Source organism: Gekko japonicus, unplaced genomic scaffold (genome assembly GCF_001447785.1).
Source record: "Gekko japonicus isolate JY-2015 unplaced genomic scaffold, Gekko_japonicus_V1.1 scaffold1005, whole genome shotgun sequence".
NCBI classification, from domain to species: domain Eukaryota; kingdom Metazoa; phylum Chordata; class Lepidosauria; order Squamata; family Gekkonidae; genus Gekko; species Gekko japonicus.
This window is the reverse complement of record NW_015161982.1, coordinates 333,743-346,295: the sequence shown is the minus strand read 5'-3', so window position 1 is coordinate 346,295 and position 12,553 is coordinate 333,743. Positions and strand designations below refer to the sequence as shown.

General features: G+C 41.8%; 1 protein-coding gene across 1 annotated transcript in view; it reads left to right on the top strand.

Moving 5' to 3' along the window:
- Positions 1 to 867: 867 nt before the first annotated feature.
- PDGFC (platelet derived growth factor C) overlaps positions 868 to 12,553 on the top strand; it is a gene marked incomplete in the record, with an annotated part of 190,771 nt that continues 179,085 nt past the window's right edge. Inside the window, 1 exon segment of the mRNA XM_015429785.1 lies at positions 868 to 978. Coding sequence (XP_015285271.1) covers positions 919 to 978 — 60 coding nt within the window.

Here is a 12,553-nt window from a genome sequence, read left to right as displayed (position 1 = left end):
GGTAGGAAAGCTTGTAGGTAAAGAAGAAGGGTTTTATTGGGGGGGGGGTACTCGTCATCTCGTGTAATCTTTCCCCCCTCTTGCCAAGCAGACTCGGGCGTAAAACGGAAACCAGGTGCTGCTTGCTGCTGTTGTCGGGGCTGAGCAGCTGCTTGGGAGAGGCGAGCAGGAGCTTGGAGTTTCCTCACTCCCTTTCCCCGGCCTGCCTGCGTCTTCGCTCGCAGCTCACTTTTATTTTACTTTCCCACCCGTTTCCGACCTCCTCTTCCCCTCCTCCCTCGGGCAGTCAGGAATGATGCGGGAGAGTGGCAGGAACACGTGAAAGCGAGAAGGGGGGGGATCTGGAGTATGTGGGAGAGTGGCAGGAGGGGGGGGGGATCGGGAGTCCTAAGGGGGGGGAGGAAATGGCTGGCTGGGCAGCGTGGGCTGCTTTGTAATAAGGGAGAAGGTGGGTTTTTTCCTTCCCCAAGGGGGCTCTCTTTCCCCCACTACTTTTCATTCAGTTAGTCGGGTAATTTCTGGTTCCTGAAGCTGACAGGTGCTCCTCCGAGTCAGTGGCCACTTCTCGCACCCTTTCCTCCTTTTCTTGACTTTCCCGATCCCCCCCCCCCTTTCCATGATTGTCGCGCCCTTGGGAAATTGATTTGAGAGCCCAGAGTATGCTTTGAACTTTAGGGCAACAAAGAACCCTGGAGACGCGGAGGGGGGGGGGAGAGACTGTAGCGGGACAAAAAAAAGTTTTGGATGGGATTATGCGGAAACTACCCTGCTCTTTGCTGCCCGAGCAGGCTCAGTGCTGCTTTCTCCCTAGCGGTGCAGCCTTCGCGTGGTGGCGGAGGTGGTGAAAAGGACGCGGGGGGTGCTTGAGCTGCAAGTGCTTTGGCGTGTGTGCGTGAGAGTTTAGACCCAGCCTGCCAAATGCTCCTCTTCGGGTTCCTCTTGCTGACATTTGCCCTGGTCAGCCAAAGGCAGGGAGCTCAAGCCCAATCGAACCAGCAAGTTCCAGTTCTCCAGCACCAAGGAGCAAAACGGCAAGGCGCATTCCAGGTCTGTGTTTTGTTGTGTCCTTGTCGTTGCAGCTCACGCTGGGGAAGGAGGAGTCGCCGAGGAAAGGAGGGTTTGCATTCCCTTTGCTTCTGCAAAACTCTGGGGCTGGGCTGTCGTAGAGCAGCCCATGACAACTTTTCAAGACCTGCGAGTGTTTTCCACGTTTGAGCTAGAAGCTGTTTCTACATATATCTATATATAGATATAGATATTCGAGTGGGGCTGTAAATATCTCATTGAAACGTGCGCACTTTGGTGAGGGGTGGGTGGGCATCTTTGACAGAGTGAGCTTTCAAAGACTGAAGCCATAATGAATGAGAGTTAGCAGATCTGCCTTCACTGTGTGTATGACACTCCGGGAAATTTGTCAACCTCTTAACTGGAGCAAGATAGGTAAAAGGGCACCAATTAAAAAAGGAGAAGACTCCCCCCCTCTTTGTGTGTAGTGGTTGCTGGTGTGGCTGGTCTAATTACCCTCCCCCCAGTTTGTATCTGTCTGATAGTGTGGGTTGATGGAGTATAAACTCTATTTTGTATGTGTTGGAAACGGGCTAATCTGCATAGGAAATGAGAATTGCTTTGAAGTGTACCTGAAATGTTTAGAAAACTCTCAGATGCAAATTCCCTTGGGCTATGGGTTGAGCAGAGTGGAGAAAGACTCCTTTCATACAGAGGGCAGTTTCAGGGTGTGTAATTTGCTTAGCCTCCGAACTCCATATGATTTACATTATTCAGATTTTTAAGGCCTTTCACCCTTGATCTTCTATTAGGAAGTCCCTTAAAGCAATACTTTGCAAACAGAAATGTTATATGCCACATGAAACCACCCCATGAATGCAGGCTGTCGGAACTTAGGCTATTAAACACCCTGTTTTCCAGTGATGTATGCTAATGTAAGGGGAAAATGTTTTAGTAGTTTCCCCTTAGCTAGAAAGACGTGATTTCATCTAGGCACAAACTAGCCAAACAGGCATAAATAAGAGAAGAAAAAAATCTTTGCAGTAGGAAAAAATGAACACAGTATTGAATAACATGTCAGTTTGAGGAAAGGCTCAAACTAACAGGCATCCCTGTGATTTTGGAAAATGGTTTTCTTAATGTACATTGTATGTTTTGTCTGCTGTTACAAAGCAAACAGAGAATTGAATAGCCTCTTACAAATATATGGATCTGCAGAAAATGCTTCATGTTATTAAATTTTAGCAAGAGAGAGTCATATTGTTGCTGGTTCCTAATGTGATGACATATGGCACCTGCAGACTGCCAGAGCTGGTGATCAAAGAGCAGCCTTGGGGATCAGTCTCTAACCAGAGCAACTGCAAAGGGCCAGGGGAAAGTGATCAAAAGAGTCAGAAACCCAGCTGTACTACCACAGGAAACTAATCAGACTAACCTTTGTCCTCAAGCAGGAAAGCATCCACCTTGTATGAGGGCGGAGAATCTAATCTTCACCCTTAAGTTCCTCTGCAAAGTGGATGTTTTAGAGCTTCACAGAATGTTCATGTTAACCAGTGAGTTGCAAGAAGTAATATAATACTCCAGCTGGCATGTGTCTTAAAGTGCTGCAGTATAACCCTAACCATGCCTACTCAGAAACAAGTTCAGTGGATCTTACTCTGTAAGAAGGTTTAGAATTTCAGCCTTAGTTTTGTCAGGAGGGCAAACATGGTGGCCGAAAGTAGTTTGTGGATTGCAGTGTCAGTGCAATTGTATGGTTTTTGGTAGTGAACTTCAGTCCAGATGAAATTATGCACCTGTTTACTTTGCAACCAGTTATTCCAAGGAGTTTGGAGCAGCATTATGTAAATTTCTATACATAATTAGTTTTTTCACATGTAAAAGGCTATTTGAGAGCATCCTTCTTCAAACAGGGAGAAGGATTTGGCACTTAAAGATACAGAAAGGTCTAAATGTACAAGAAAGTATCAGAGTTGGAGAACTTGCCAGTCAGTAGATGTAGGATGGTTTATGGTTAGCTTCATAGATGACATTGATAGTTAAATTTCTTTCAGTTCACATGGACTCAATTCACTGTGTATAAAGCACTGAATTACTGAAGATACAATAGAAGCCGGAGAGTACTCAGAAGTGGCATCACGGTCTCTTTCAATAAACCCAGGGCCAATAAGTGATCTGGGATGCCATGCTTCTAATTGTATTGTTTGTGACTGTTTATATATTTGGATTACAGGCTTCTGTGATTTACTTTCTACATTTGTCAGCATGTCATAAATTCTAATGTAAAAGCTAAACTAAAACCAGCACTTTTCTTAATGCTTACATTATTTTGAGGATCTCATTTATTATAGTGGGACTAGTTTGTAACATGACACAGTTAATGTGATTTTAACTGTCTACTGCACCAGCTAGTTTTTTTGCTGGTGAAAAAGCGAGTGGGGTCCACTTTGACTGCCAAAAGCCTATGCCAGGGTAAAAATCATGTGGCTGTAATAAGGAGAGGAATTGAGTAAAGCTGAGTGAAAAATCTGGCTGGATCAAGCCCATAGTGGAGTTGTTAGTGCTAGGTTAAAACTTGCTGGCAACTTTGAAGCAAGTTGCTGTTCTGATGACACAACACTGTAATTGTAGCATAACAATGCTGTCTTCTCATGCATGTTTTACTTAAAAGAAGAAGAGAAGAGATTGGATTTATACCCCACCCTTCACTTGGAGTCTCAAAGCAGCTTACAAACTCCTTTCCCTTCCCCTCCCCACAACAGACACCCTGTGAGGTAGGTGGGGCTGAGCAAGCTCTTTCAAGAACTGCTCTTTCAAGAACAGCTCTGACAGAACTGTGGCTTGCCTAAGGTCATCCAGCAGCTGCAAGTGGAGGAGTGGGGAATCAAACCCGGTTCTCCCAGATTAGAGTCCGCGCATTTAACCACTACACCAAACTGGCTCTCCTCAACTGAGTTTCCTAGGGTTTGCTTTCCAGGAAATGTTCATAGGATTGTTGACTGATTCTCTGCATGGCACTTACTAGCAAACTTCATAGGACTGCTTCCTTGATCTGATCAATGCAGGTGATATTAATGTATGTACATCTTTATACTATTCAACGTGTGTCATTATTCTCACATAGCAGACGAGGGAGTGGAAGTTGAGGAACATATGGCTCACCTAAGGCCATCTTGTGGGGTTTTGGCACAGATTATATTTGAACTAGGAATTTCTAATTTGTAACTCACTTAATACGCACAAGGCTATTTTAGTAATTTAGTAATTGAGGCAGTTTAGTGGTTAACTAACAATTTTAAATTATTTTAGGTGCCTAAAATGGTTTAAGTTGCTCAGAATCTGCAAATGTTAGATATTAAGTTAGATATAGAAGAATCTGAACTTTTTCAAGTATCTCTGTTAGTGTGTCTTTTAAAACCTTGTCTCATATATCAGAAATAATATTTTTATAGCACCTTTTTCCAGATGATCAGTAGTAGGAGAACGTGTGAATTTTACCAGTTCCTGCCCGGAAGTCAAACTGATAATTGTTTGAGACCTGTGTATCTGCTTTGCAAAACAGTATCGTACATCTGTTTAAGCACTCTGGTGGTAACTAGTTGACATTTTATCATAATGCTCTCATGTAAGCTCTTCTTGATAAATAATCTAGCTTCATTGTGGGTCAGTAATAATTGTTACAGCCACGAGAAAAGGTAAATGATTAAACTGAAATCTCAGAGAAGTCATGGTAGAAAAGTTACCTGAATTCAGATTTCTCATAACCTTTTCCATTTTTGAGCGAACTCTCTTGATCTTCCAGGTTTGGTTAAATATTAATCTTCTGGTAATGGATTTCAAGACATTAAACCTCTGGTTGGAAACATTGGAAAGAATTTTATTTCACACATCTTAAAAGGGCAGTTAGCATGAGAAGGCTTAAAACCATTGTGGTATTTTGATTGTTGACATGCAAATTGTAAGGCTGCAGTCTTGAACACAGCGCATTCCTAAGAACACTTTCCTGGGAGTAAGCCTCACTGAATATACCTGAGTAGGATTTTCTGACCTTTGTAAAATGGAAGTTTAAGTTGTTAGAAGTAGTCTAGTTGTGGTCAGGATCGCAGATGATGTCGTTATAGTTATGTTAATAGATAAGAGACACAATTATCTTATACCTTTGTTGGAGAGCATATGTAAAATTTAATTTAAAAAAAACCCCAGAAAACAAAAGTAGCAGAAAGCTTTCATACTAGGGACAACAAGGCAGGGCAGAAGTTACATTACAGTATGGTAGTAACAGTTCCTCATCTTTCCCCATCATCTGGGAATCAAAGTAAATCCATTAGTTTGAATAAGAATTAGTTAAATGTACGATTGATTTCCTTCCACTGAAACCAATGGGACTGAAAAGTAATTTTGGCTGGATTGTGTTCTCTCTTTAAAGGGGCTGTCTCTAGTGCAAATGGATAAATAAATGCGAGGAGTGCTACATCTAACTGGTGATGCATTTTGATAGCTTTTTTCCAGCCAGCACTTTACTCTGAGTCTAACTTTCAGTAAAACATTTTATTTGTTCCATGTTCCATCTTGATTGAACTTAGTTTTGTTATCATACTGGGATGAAAAGTAATGGCTATAGCAGATCTTGTGTTGTGTGAAAAAGTATTGAAATGGGTGAACTGTAGAACGTTTTCTGCCTAGGTGGATAATGGGATGTGTAGTTTAGTGCACTCTGCAGAGTGGCACATTGGGGCAGTGTCCTCAGGTCTTAGATAGCAAGGATTGGGAGCGTTGATAGGTGCTGGTGAATAGGAGTTGGAACTGAAGATAAGGAGCTGGAGCTGGCACACAGGCTTGTGTCTAGTGGTCCAGTTGATCTAGCAAGGCAGGTTTCCCAGCTTTTTATTATTCCCATTCTCTGGCTCTGGGATGGGACTGTATGCTGCCAGTCGAGCACTTTGTCTCCTTTGGGCCACCTCAACCTGGGGCTTCTGTTGTCGCTGTTCCTGCAGAGTGTCCCCTGGGGGCTGGGGGCCCAGGTCTTGCCCAGTGGAAGTTGGTGGTGAGGCCTTCATTGCTCAGGCAGGATGGATTCTGATGCTGCTGGACCATTGTCAGCAGGTGCTTCAGCCGTGTTTTTCTCTTCCTGGTCCTGCTGGTCCTCCTTGGTTGATGGTGTTGTATCCTTGGGCTCTTCTTTGGAGGACTCCTAGTCTGAGTTGCTGCTTTCCAGTAAAGTGTACACTTTTAAGGTTCTTCTGGCAGTAACTTAACACTAAATTACAATTGTTTGAGAATTAGTAGGTCCAATATCAAGAAATAGTTACAACAGCAAACTCGCAAGATGCTGCTATTGTGATTTCTTTTTATTGTTCTGCTGTACCTTGCTTGGACTACTAGAAGTGTTTAAAGAAAGTGAGTTGTGTCAATGGCTTGGGGTTATGTATCTTAAATAAGACGAATGGTATGTAGTAAAGGGGAAGAAAACACAAGGTGCATGGTGGAATTTGTTTTGGATTTTTTAAGATTCCAACATTTTTTGTTATGAACTTTGTCAGGGGATCTTAGGCAGAAACTTCTCTGGCTCCCACCTCCAACAAATTGGAGGGAGCTCCCACCTGGGCCATTTGTCCGAGGTGGGAGCCAGAGATATTTCTGCTTAAGATCCTCTGGCAGAGCTTATAGCAAAACACTTTGGGATTTAGAAGGTCAAATAAACTCTATCTTGCACCTTGTTCTTTTTTCTCCTACCTACTGGTGCGGGCTTATCTTTCTCTTGATGTGTAGTAAAGACATAAGAACATAAGAGATGCCAATGTTGGATCAGGCCAAAGGCCCATCCAGTCCAACACTCTGTATCACACAGTGGCCAGAAATACCAGTGCCATCAGGAGGTCCACCAGTGGGGCCAGGACATTAGAAGCCATCCCACTGTTGACCCCCCCCAAGCACCAAGAAGACAGAGCATCACTTGCCCCAGAGTCCCTATCTATACCTTGTGGCTAATAGCTACTGATGGACCTCTGCTCCATATGCTTATCTAATTCCCTTTTGAAGCCGTCCATGCTTGACATAACTTGCTGAAAGACATAACTTGCTGAAAGAAACTGATGCTTCAGTTCTGTTTCTTAATCTGGAATTGTAGCTATCTGCAGAAAATATGGTTGTGAATAGGTTTATGTCATTTCAGTGTCTGCTATTAAATCCTCACCTTAAGTATGAGCTTTTTTTTTGTTCACAAATGCATTACATCATGAAATTACAGAAATAGTTATGTCATGGTTATACATGTGTTTTTTGCATGTGAACTAATTCAAGTATTCCAAAAATGAAAAACTGTTATAAAAAAATTGCAATAACAGGAGGATCCTGTTGATAGGTTCTACAGCTAGAGAACAATCTTCTGAAGAGACTTTGTTTAATGGAGTTGTATGCCCTCAGACAAGTAGGTAATATTACACAGTTTGGCTTCTGTAAACTTTTGTCTCTAGTGCACAATTGTAAAACCATTCTCTAGCTTCATAATATAAGGACTACTATATTATTCTGTTGTCCTTGGCTTTACAGGGAATGTTACTTCCAAAAATGCTGGGGAGGGTTCTAATGTTTCAAATGAAGAAGTTCAGGGTGCTTTCATACACACAGTAAATAACGTACTTTCTGTCCACTTTCACACATTTTATTGTGTGAAATGGCAAAATCCACCTACAAACGGTCACTGAAGTGGATAAAAACTGCATTATTTAGCACAGGGGTGACTAAACTTGCTTAATGTAAGAGCCACATAGAATAAACGTCAAATGTTTGAGAGCCGCATGACATGAACTAATATTACAGATATGTTTTTATTGAGAAATATGCAAATTTGGTTTTTATTAACATTACATGAGACTGCCAAAAATAAAAACAAAAGGGTAAAAATAGATGTTGATAATGATATTTATTTGTCCAGTGATATTTGTAAGCTTGGGGGGGAGGGGAGCTTTGAGAACACATTGAAAGTTAAAGTTGCTTTCTTTCTCTGCTACCCCCTGCCTCAAGCCTACGCAGGAAGGAGAACACTAGCTGGGGAAGGGAAGACCAATCAGGGAGGCATGCCTCCCCTTCACTTCCCCAGCTGCCCTGCCAGGAGCCACACAATATGTGTGAAAGAGCCACATGTGGCTCCCAAGCCAAAGTTTGGCCACCCCTGATTTAGCATGTGTGAATGTTGCTTCTTCACCCCAAGAGACTCTTCAGGATTGCTCCTTCACCCTAAGAGACTCTGGTGTGGTTGAAATCTGTCTTTTCACCCATCTAATTTGTTTACTATACCTCTTGGTCTCTTTCGCTCTCTTTTAAGATGTAAACTCTGAAACATCTTCCCCCCCTTTTGTTTACTTAAAATCCAGCATGATGAAAAATTCTTGTGAACTCAGAAGCCTGTGCTCAGTATTTTGTGATATTTTGGTTGATTTTAATGGAAGGATATTGTACTTTTGGGAGGGAGGTTCCTATGAAAGAATACAGCTACCGTCAGCCTTCATTTTTGCACTCATTTAAGTGTAATCTGACACTTTGGAGGCTCTCAGGGTAACCTCAGGGGCTGCAACCAAGAAACTTTAGCAGTAATCCTCAGTTTGAAATATCTGACAGATTAGATACTGCATTTAAGTATAAAAGTTAATTCACATTCTGAGATCTATACTAGACAATAGAGGTAATGCCCCTTTTTTGTAGTCTACAATCTGTGGAAACCTCAGACTTTTTAAATTAAAGTCTTCTTCAGTGGTAGTGGGGAATCAAAGCTCAGAAGTTTCCCTCGAATGCCAGAACGTTAAATGTTGTAATAAAATAATAAACCACCTGACAGAATATGACCATAACGCACATGCACACCAAAACTCGATTATCCTCTATCTTACTTCTCACAGATCTGTATCAGATTGTTCAGAGCCTATCAAAATGCCACAGGCATGTTTTGGTCTGTCAGCTTGCTTTTGAAAAATGTTCTCACTGTTTATCTCAGAGTAAAGTCCACTGGGCATGTGTGAGTCCAGTGCATTTTCCAGTCCCTTCTTAAAGATTTAAAATTACATATAAAGAAGTAGGGACCCATGATACTTGCAGGGAGTCTCCTTCCTCTTCGTGACCATGGCTCCTCCCATTGCTGCCCCCCGGGCTCCTGCCCCCCATTGTCTCTGCCACCAGTGAGCCTGGTGCAGCTCTGGCTCTCCCCATCGCCTCCACTGCCAGTGAGCCCTGTGTAGTGCCTGGCTTCTGCCACCGGGCCCACTATGGCTCCTGCCCCTCCCTACAATTGCAGCTGCTTTGGGGGTCAACCCTCCCCCCCCGTGGTCTCTGGCAAGTTCAGCATGGCTCCTGGCCTCTAGTGCTGGGCCCATCATGACACCCGCCTCCTGTACCATTGTCTCTATTGCCTGCGAGCTGGCACAGATCCAGGCCTCTGCTTCCAGGCCTGTTGCAGCTCCTCCTGCCCCATTATTATGGCTGCTACCAGCATTATTATGGCTGTCTTGCTCCCCCACTGTCACCAGAAGAGGTAAGTTCTTTGTCTGGTCATGTACAGACAGTGCTTTTATTTGGTGGTAGGATTTAACCCTCATGTATATTTTAAACATTTTCAGGTTTTTCTGTAAAGCTGTGGAGTCCTCAAGTTAGCAAAACTGTCTGTTTTTAGTCAGTGTTGACCCAGCCTGTGGATTTAATAGCTGCAGATTGTCCCACATTTGACTATTACCGGTAGATATGATATTGTATGTATGTGTTTTGACATCAGGCTTATATAAGCACAGTTTGTAACTTGATTTATCAGAAATATAGCTAGTTTTTTGGAGTGGTGTCCAGAAAGTTTTACTCAGGTTAAAATAATGACAACCCCACACTATTAAAACCAAATTCACTTAAAAAATTAATTAAAAGCTTAACATGGAACTTATATAAGATGATGGTGGCAAAATACTGAGCATGACTGGTTTTCATAATCTTTCATAGGCTTATTTCTTTTTTAGAGTGTAGATGTAAAATAGAAAGCTTGATTCATTAGTATCAGTAGGCCGAAACATCATTGGAAAGAGGCTATGATAACCTATTAGTATAGATTCCTCTTGGAGGTTTAAATTAAATTTCAAAGGAAAGAAAGATATAGCAATATGGATTCTTTTTTGTATAACACTCATGTAAATTTCTGGAAAATGTAATGCAATTGAAGTTAAAGGAATATGATTGCTGAAAGTCAAATGCCAATTTAGAACCTTTTAAAGCAATGTTAGTGCAATTTGAATCTTTTCAACAAACTATTGGGCTCATAGATTCGTGTTCATAGAACTTGGAAAATGTCAAAAAGAAGCACTGCTGATACAAAATCTGTTTTTATTCTAGTTTTTCTATTCATTTTCACAAACTACAACATATGCTACAACACTTTAAAAACCAAAATTACCTTATGCTTGTCTGTGACTATATTAAATGTTCAGTGGAGTACTACATTTTAAAATATTTTATAAATGTGAAATTCTTTCTCAGTTACTATAATAAAACTTTGGTCATGTAGGAAAAAAGTGTACTGTGTTTCAAAAATAATTGCTTATTAGTTTAATCCTCAGTTTTATTTAGGCATTTTCACTCATCAGTTTCATTTGATGAAAAAGGTAGAAGGCAATAAATATAATAAAAGAAATCTTGCTATCATGTTGGAAGATCAATATGCTTATCAAATTGGAAGGTTTCTGTATTCTGCAGCATTTAAGAATACTTTTCCAAATCAAATATTAAGAGTACTGCTTGTCTAATAACTCACTTGGTCTAAGTGGCATCGCTTCTACCCCCTAGAATAAAAACACAAGATTACAGCATTGAATGAACAAAGGGTTTCACTTCTATTAGTTACAAATTTGGTCAGTAGCTTTTGAAGCCTTTAGTGGAGGCATAGCGATCAATTAAGGAGCTTGAGTGTAGAGGTTCTGCTATCCTTAGTTGGGCAACTCTATTCTGACTCCAATCCGTGGACCAGTGTTCCTGCTGCTCCTTAGTTTTCACTACCCATGTATCTCATAGGTGTGCACAGGAGGGTCAGTGCCACCTACCATCCTGTTCCCCCTTCCCACAGGGCAGTTGGTGCCGACTTCAGGGTGGCTTATTATAGTAAAAGTAAAGGTTTCCCTTGCTTGAAAGCCAGTTGAATCCAGGGATGTGGTGCTCATCTTAGTTTCCAAGCCGAAGAGCCAGTGCTGTCCAAAGACGTTTCTGTAGTCATGTGACCGGCATGTCTAAATGCCGAGGTGCACGGAACACTGTTACCTTCCCACTGAAACAGTACCTATTTATCTACTTGCATTTTCTTGCTTTCGAACTGCTAGGTTGGCAGGAGCTGGGGCCGGAGATGGGAGCTCACTCCATCATGCAGCACTAGGGTCTTGAACTGTCAAACTACAGACCTTCCGGTCTGCAGCTCAGTGTCTTAACCTCAGTGTCTTAACCAGTATAATAACCCCACGGCTTATTATACTGTCCCCTTGAGCCATTAAAGCTTCATGACAGTATATTATGAGACCTTCATTTCATCATGCTGATGCCTTGGGGTGCCTACCAGTTGTTCCCACATCTCTTAACTTTCCTATCAACCTGCTTAGGAGATATAATTTAATATGATAATTGCTAATCAATATAGTCACCCATGTTCTGTATCATAGACTAGGTGAAGAAACCTCCTTATTCAGTGGCAGTCCGAGCTGAGAGTCCACATATTCCTCCATGGGTTCCCTTAGGCAGTAGTTGTACCTGCAGTGTTAACATTGGGTTGGATCCCATCTAGACGTTCTGTACATGGAAGCATGACTTCTCTGCCTTCCTCTGCTCAGGCTAAAATACCACTCCTAGGAGACAGGGACCCAAGTGGAGTACCATGCAGGAAGAGTTGGAGGGTTGCCATGGGAGAGGGGAATCAACAGAAATGCCCCTTTTTGTGTATGTAGATCTTTTTGATGGGATCCAACCCACTGGGCATGAGGGACAATTGCTGCCACTAATCCAAGGTTTGCTTATAGTGACTTCTTTGGGTGAGTTTGCTTCTTTGGGTGAGCAAACAATACTGAATTTGTAATACAGACTTTTCTGGATTTGGGAGGCTTGGTATCTTACCAGGGAGATATCTGGGATATGATACTTGCTGCCTTCTTATTGCTCCTTCAGTTTATGTTGTAAAGTCCATGAGGTGTCTGTCAGGTGAGATGTGAGAGATTACATTTATTCATAGATCTTTTGTGGGTTTGAGGAAATGGCAGTATCAACAGACAGATGTATAGAAAATTGTCTACGTATGAAAACATTAAAATAATCCAATTATTTCTTCCCATTTACATTCTGAAATAGTGTAGCCCATTAATTAAAAACATCATGTGGAATTTCAGTGGTGCCTAAAGAGATTATTTGCTTAATTTAAGGACTGCAGTGGCCTCCTGAATGCTCCTTTGCTTGCTATGTCCACCACTTCAATGGGAATCCATATTTTAAATGAGAAACACACATGATAACTAATTAGTCCTGTAACTGCTTTTTGCCAATGAGC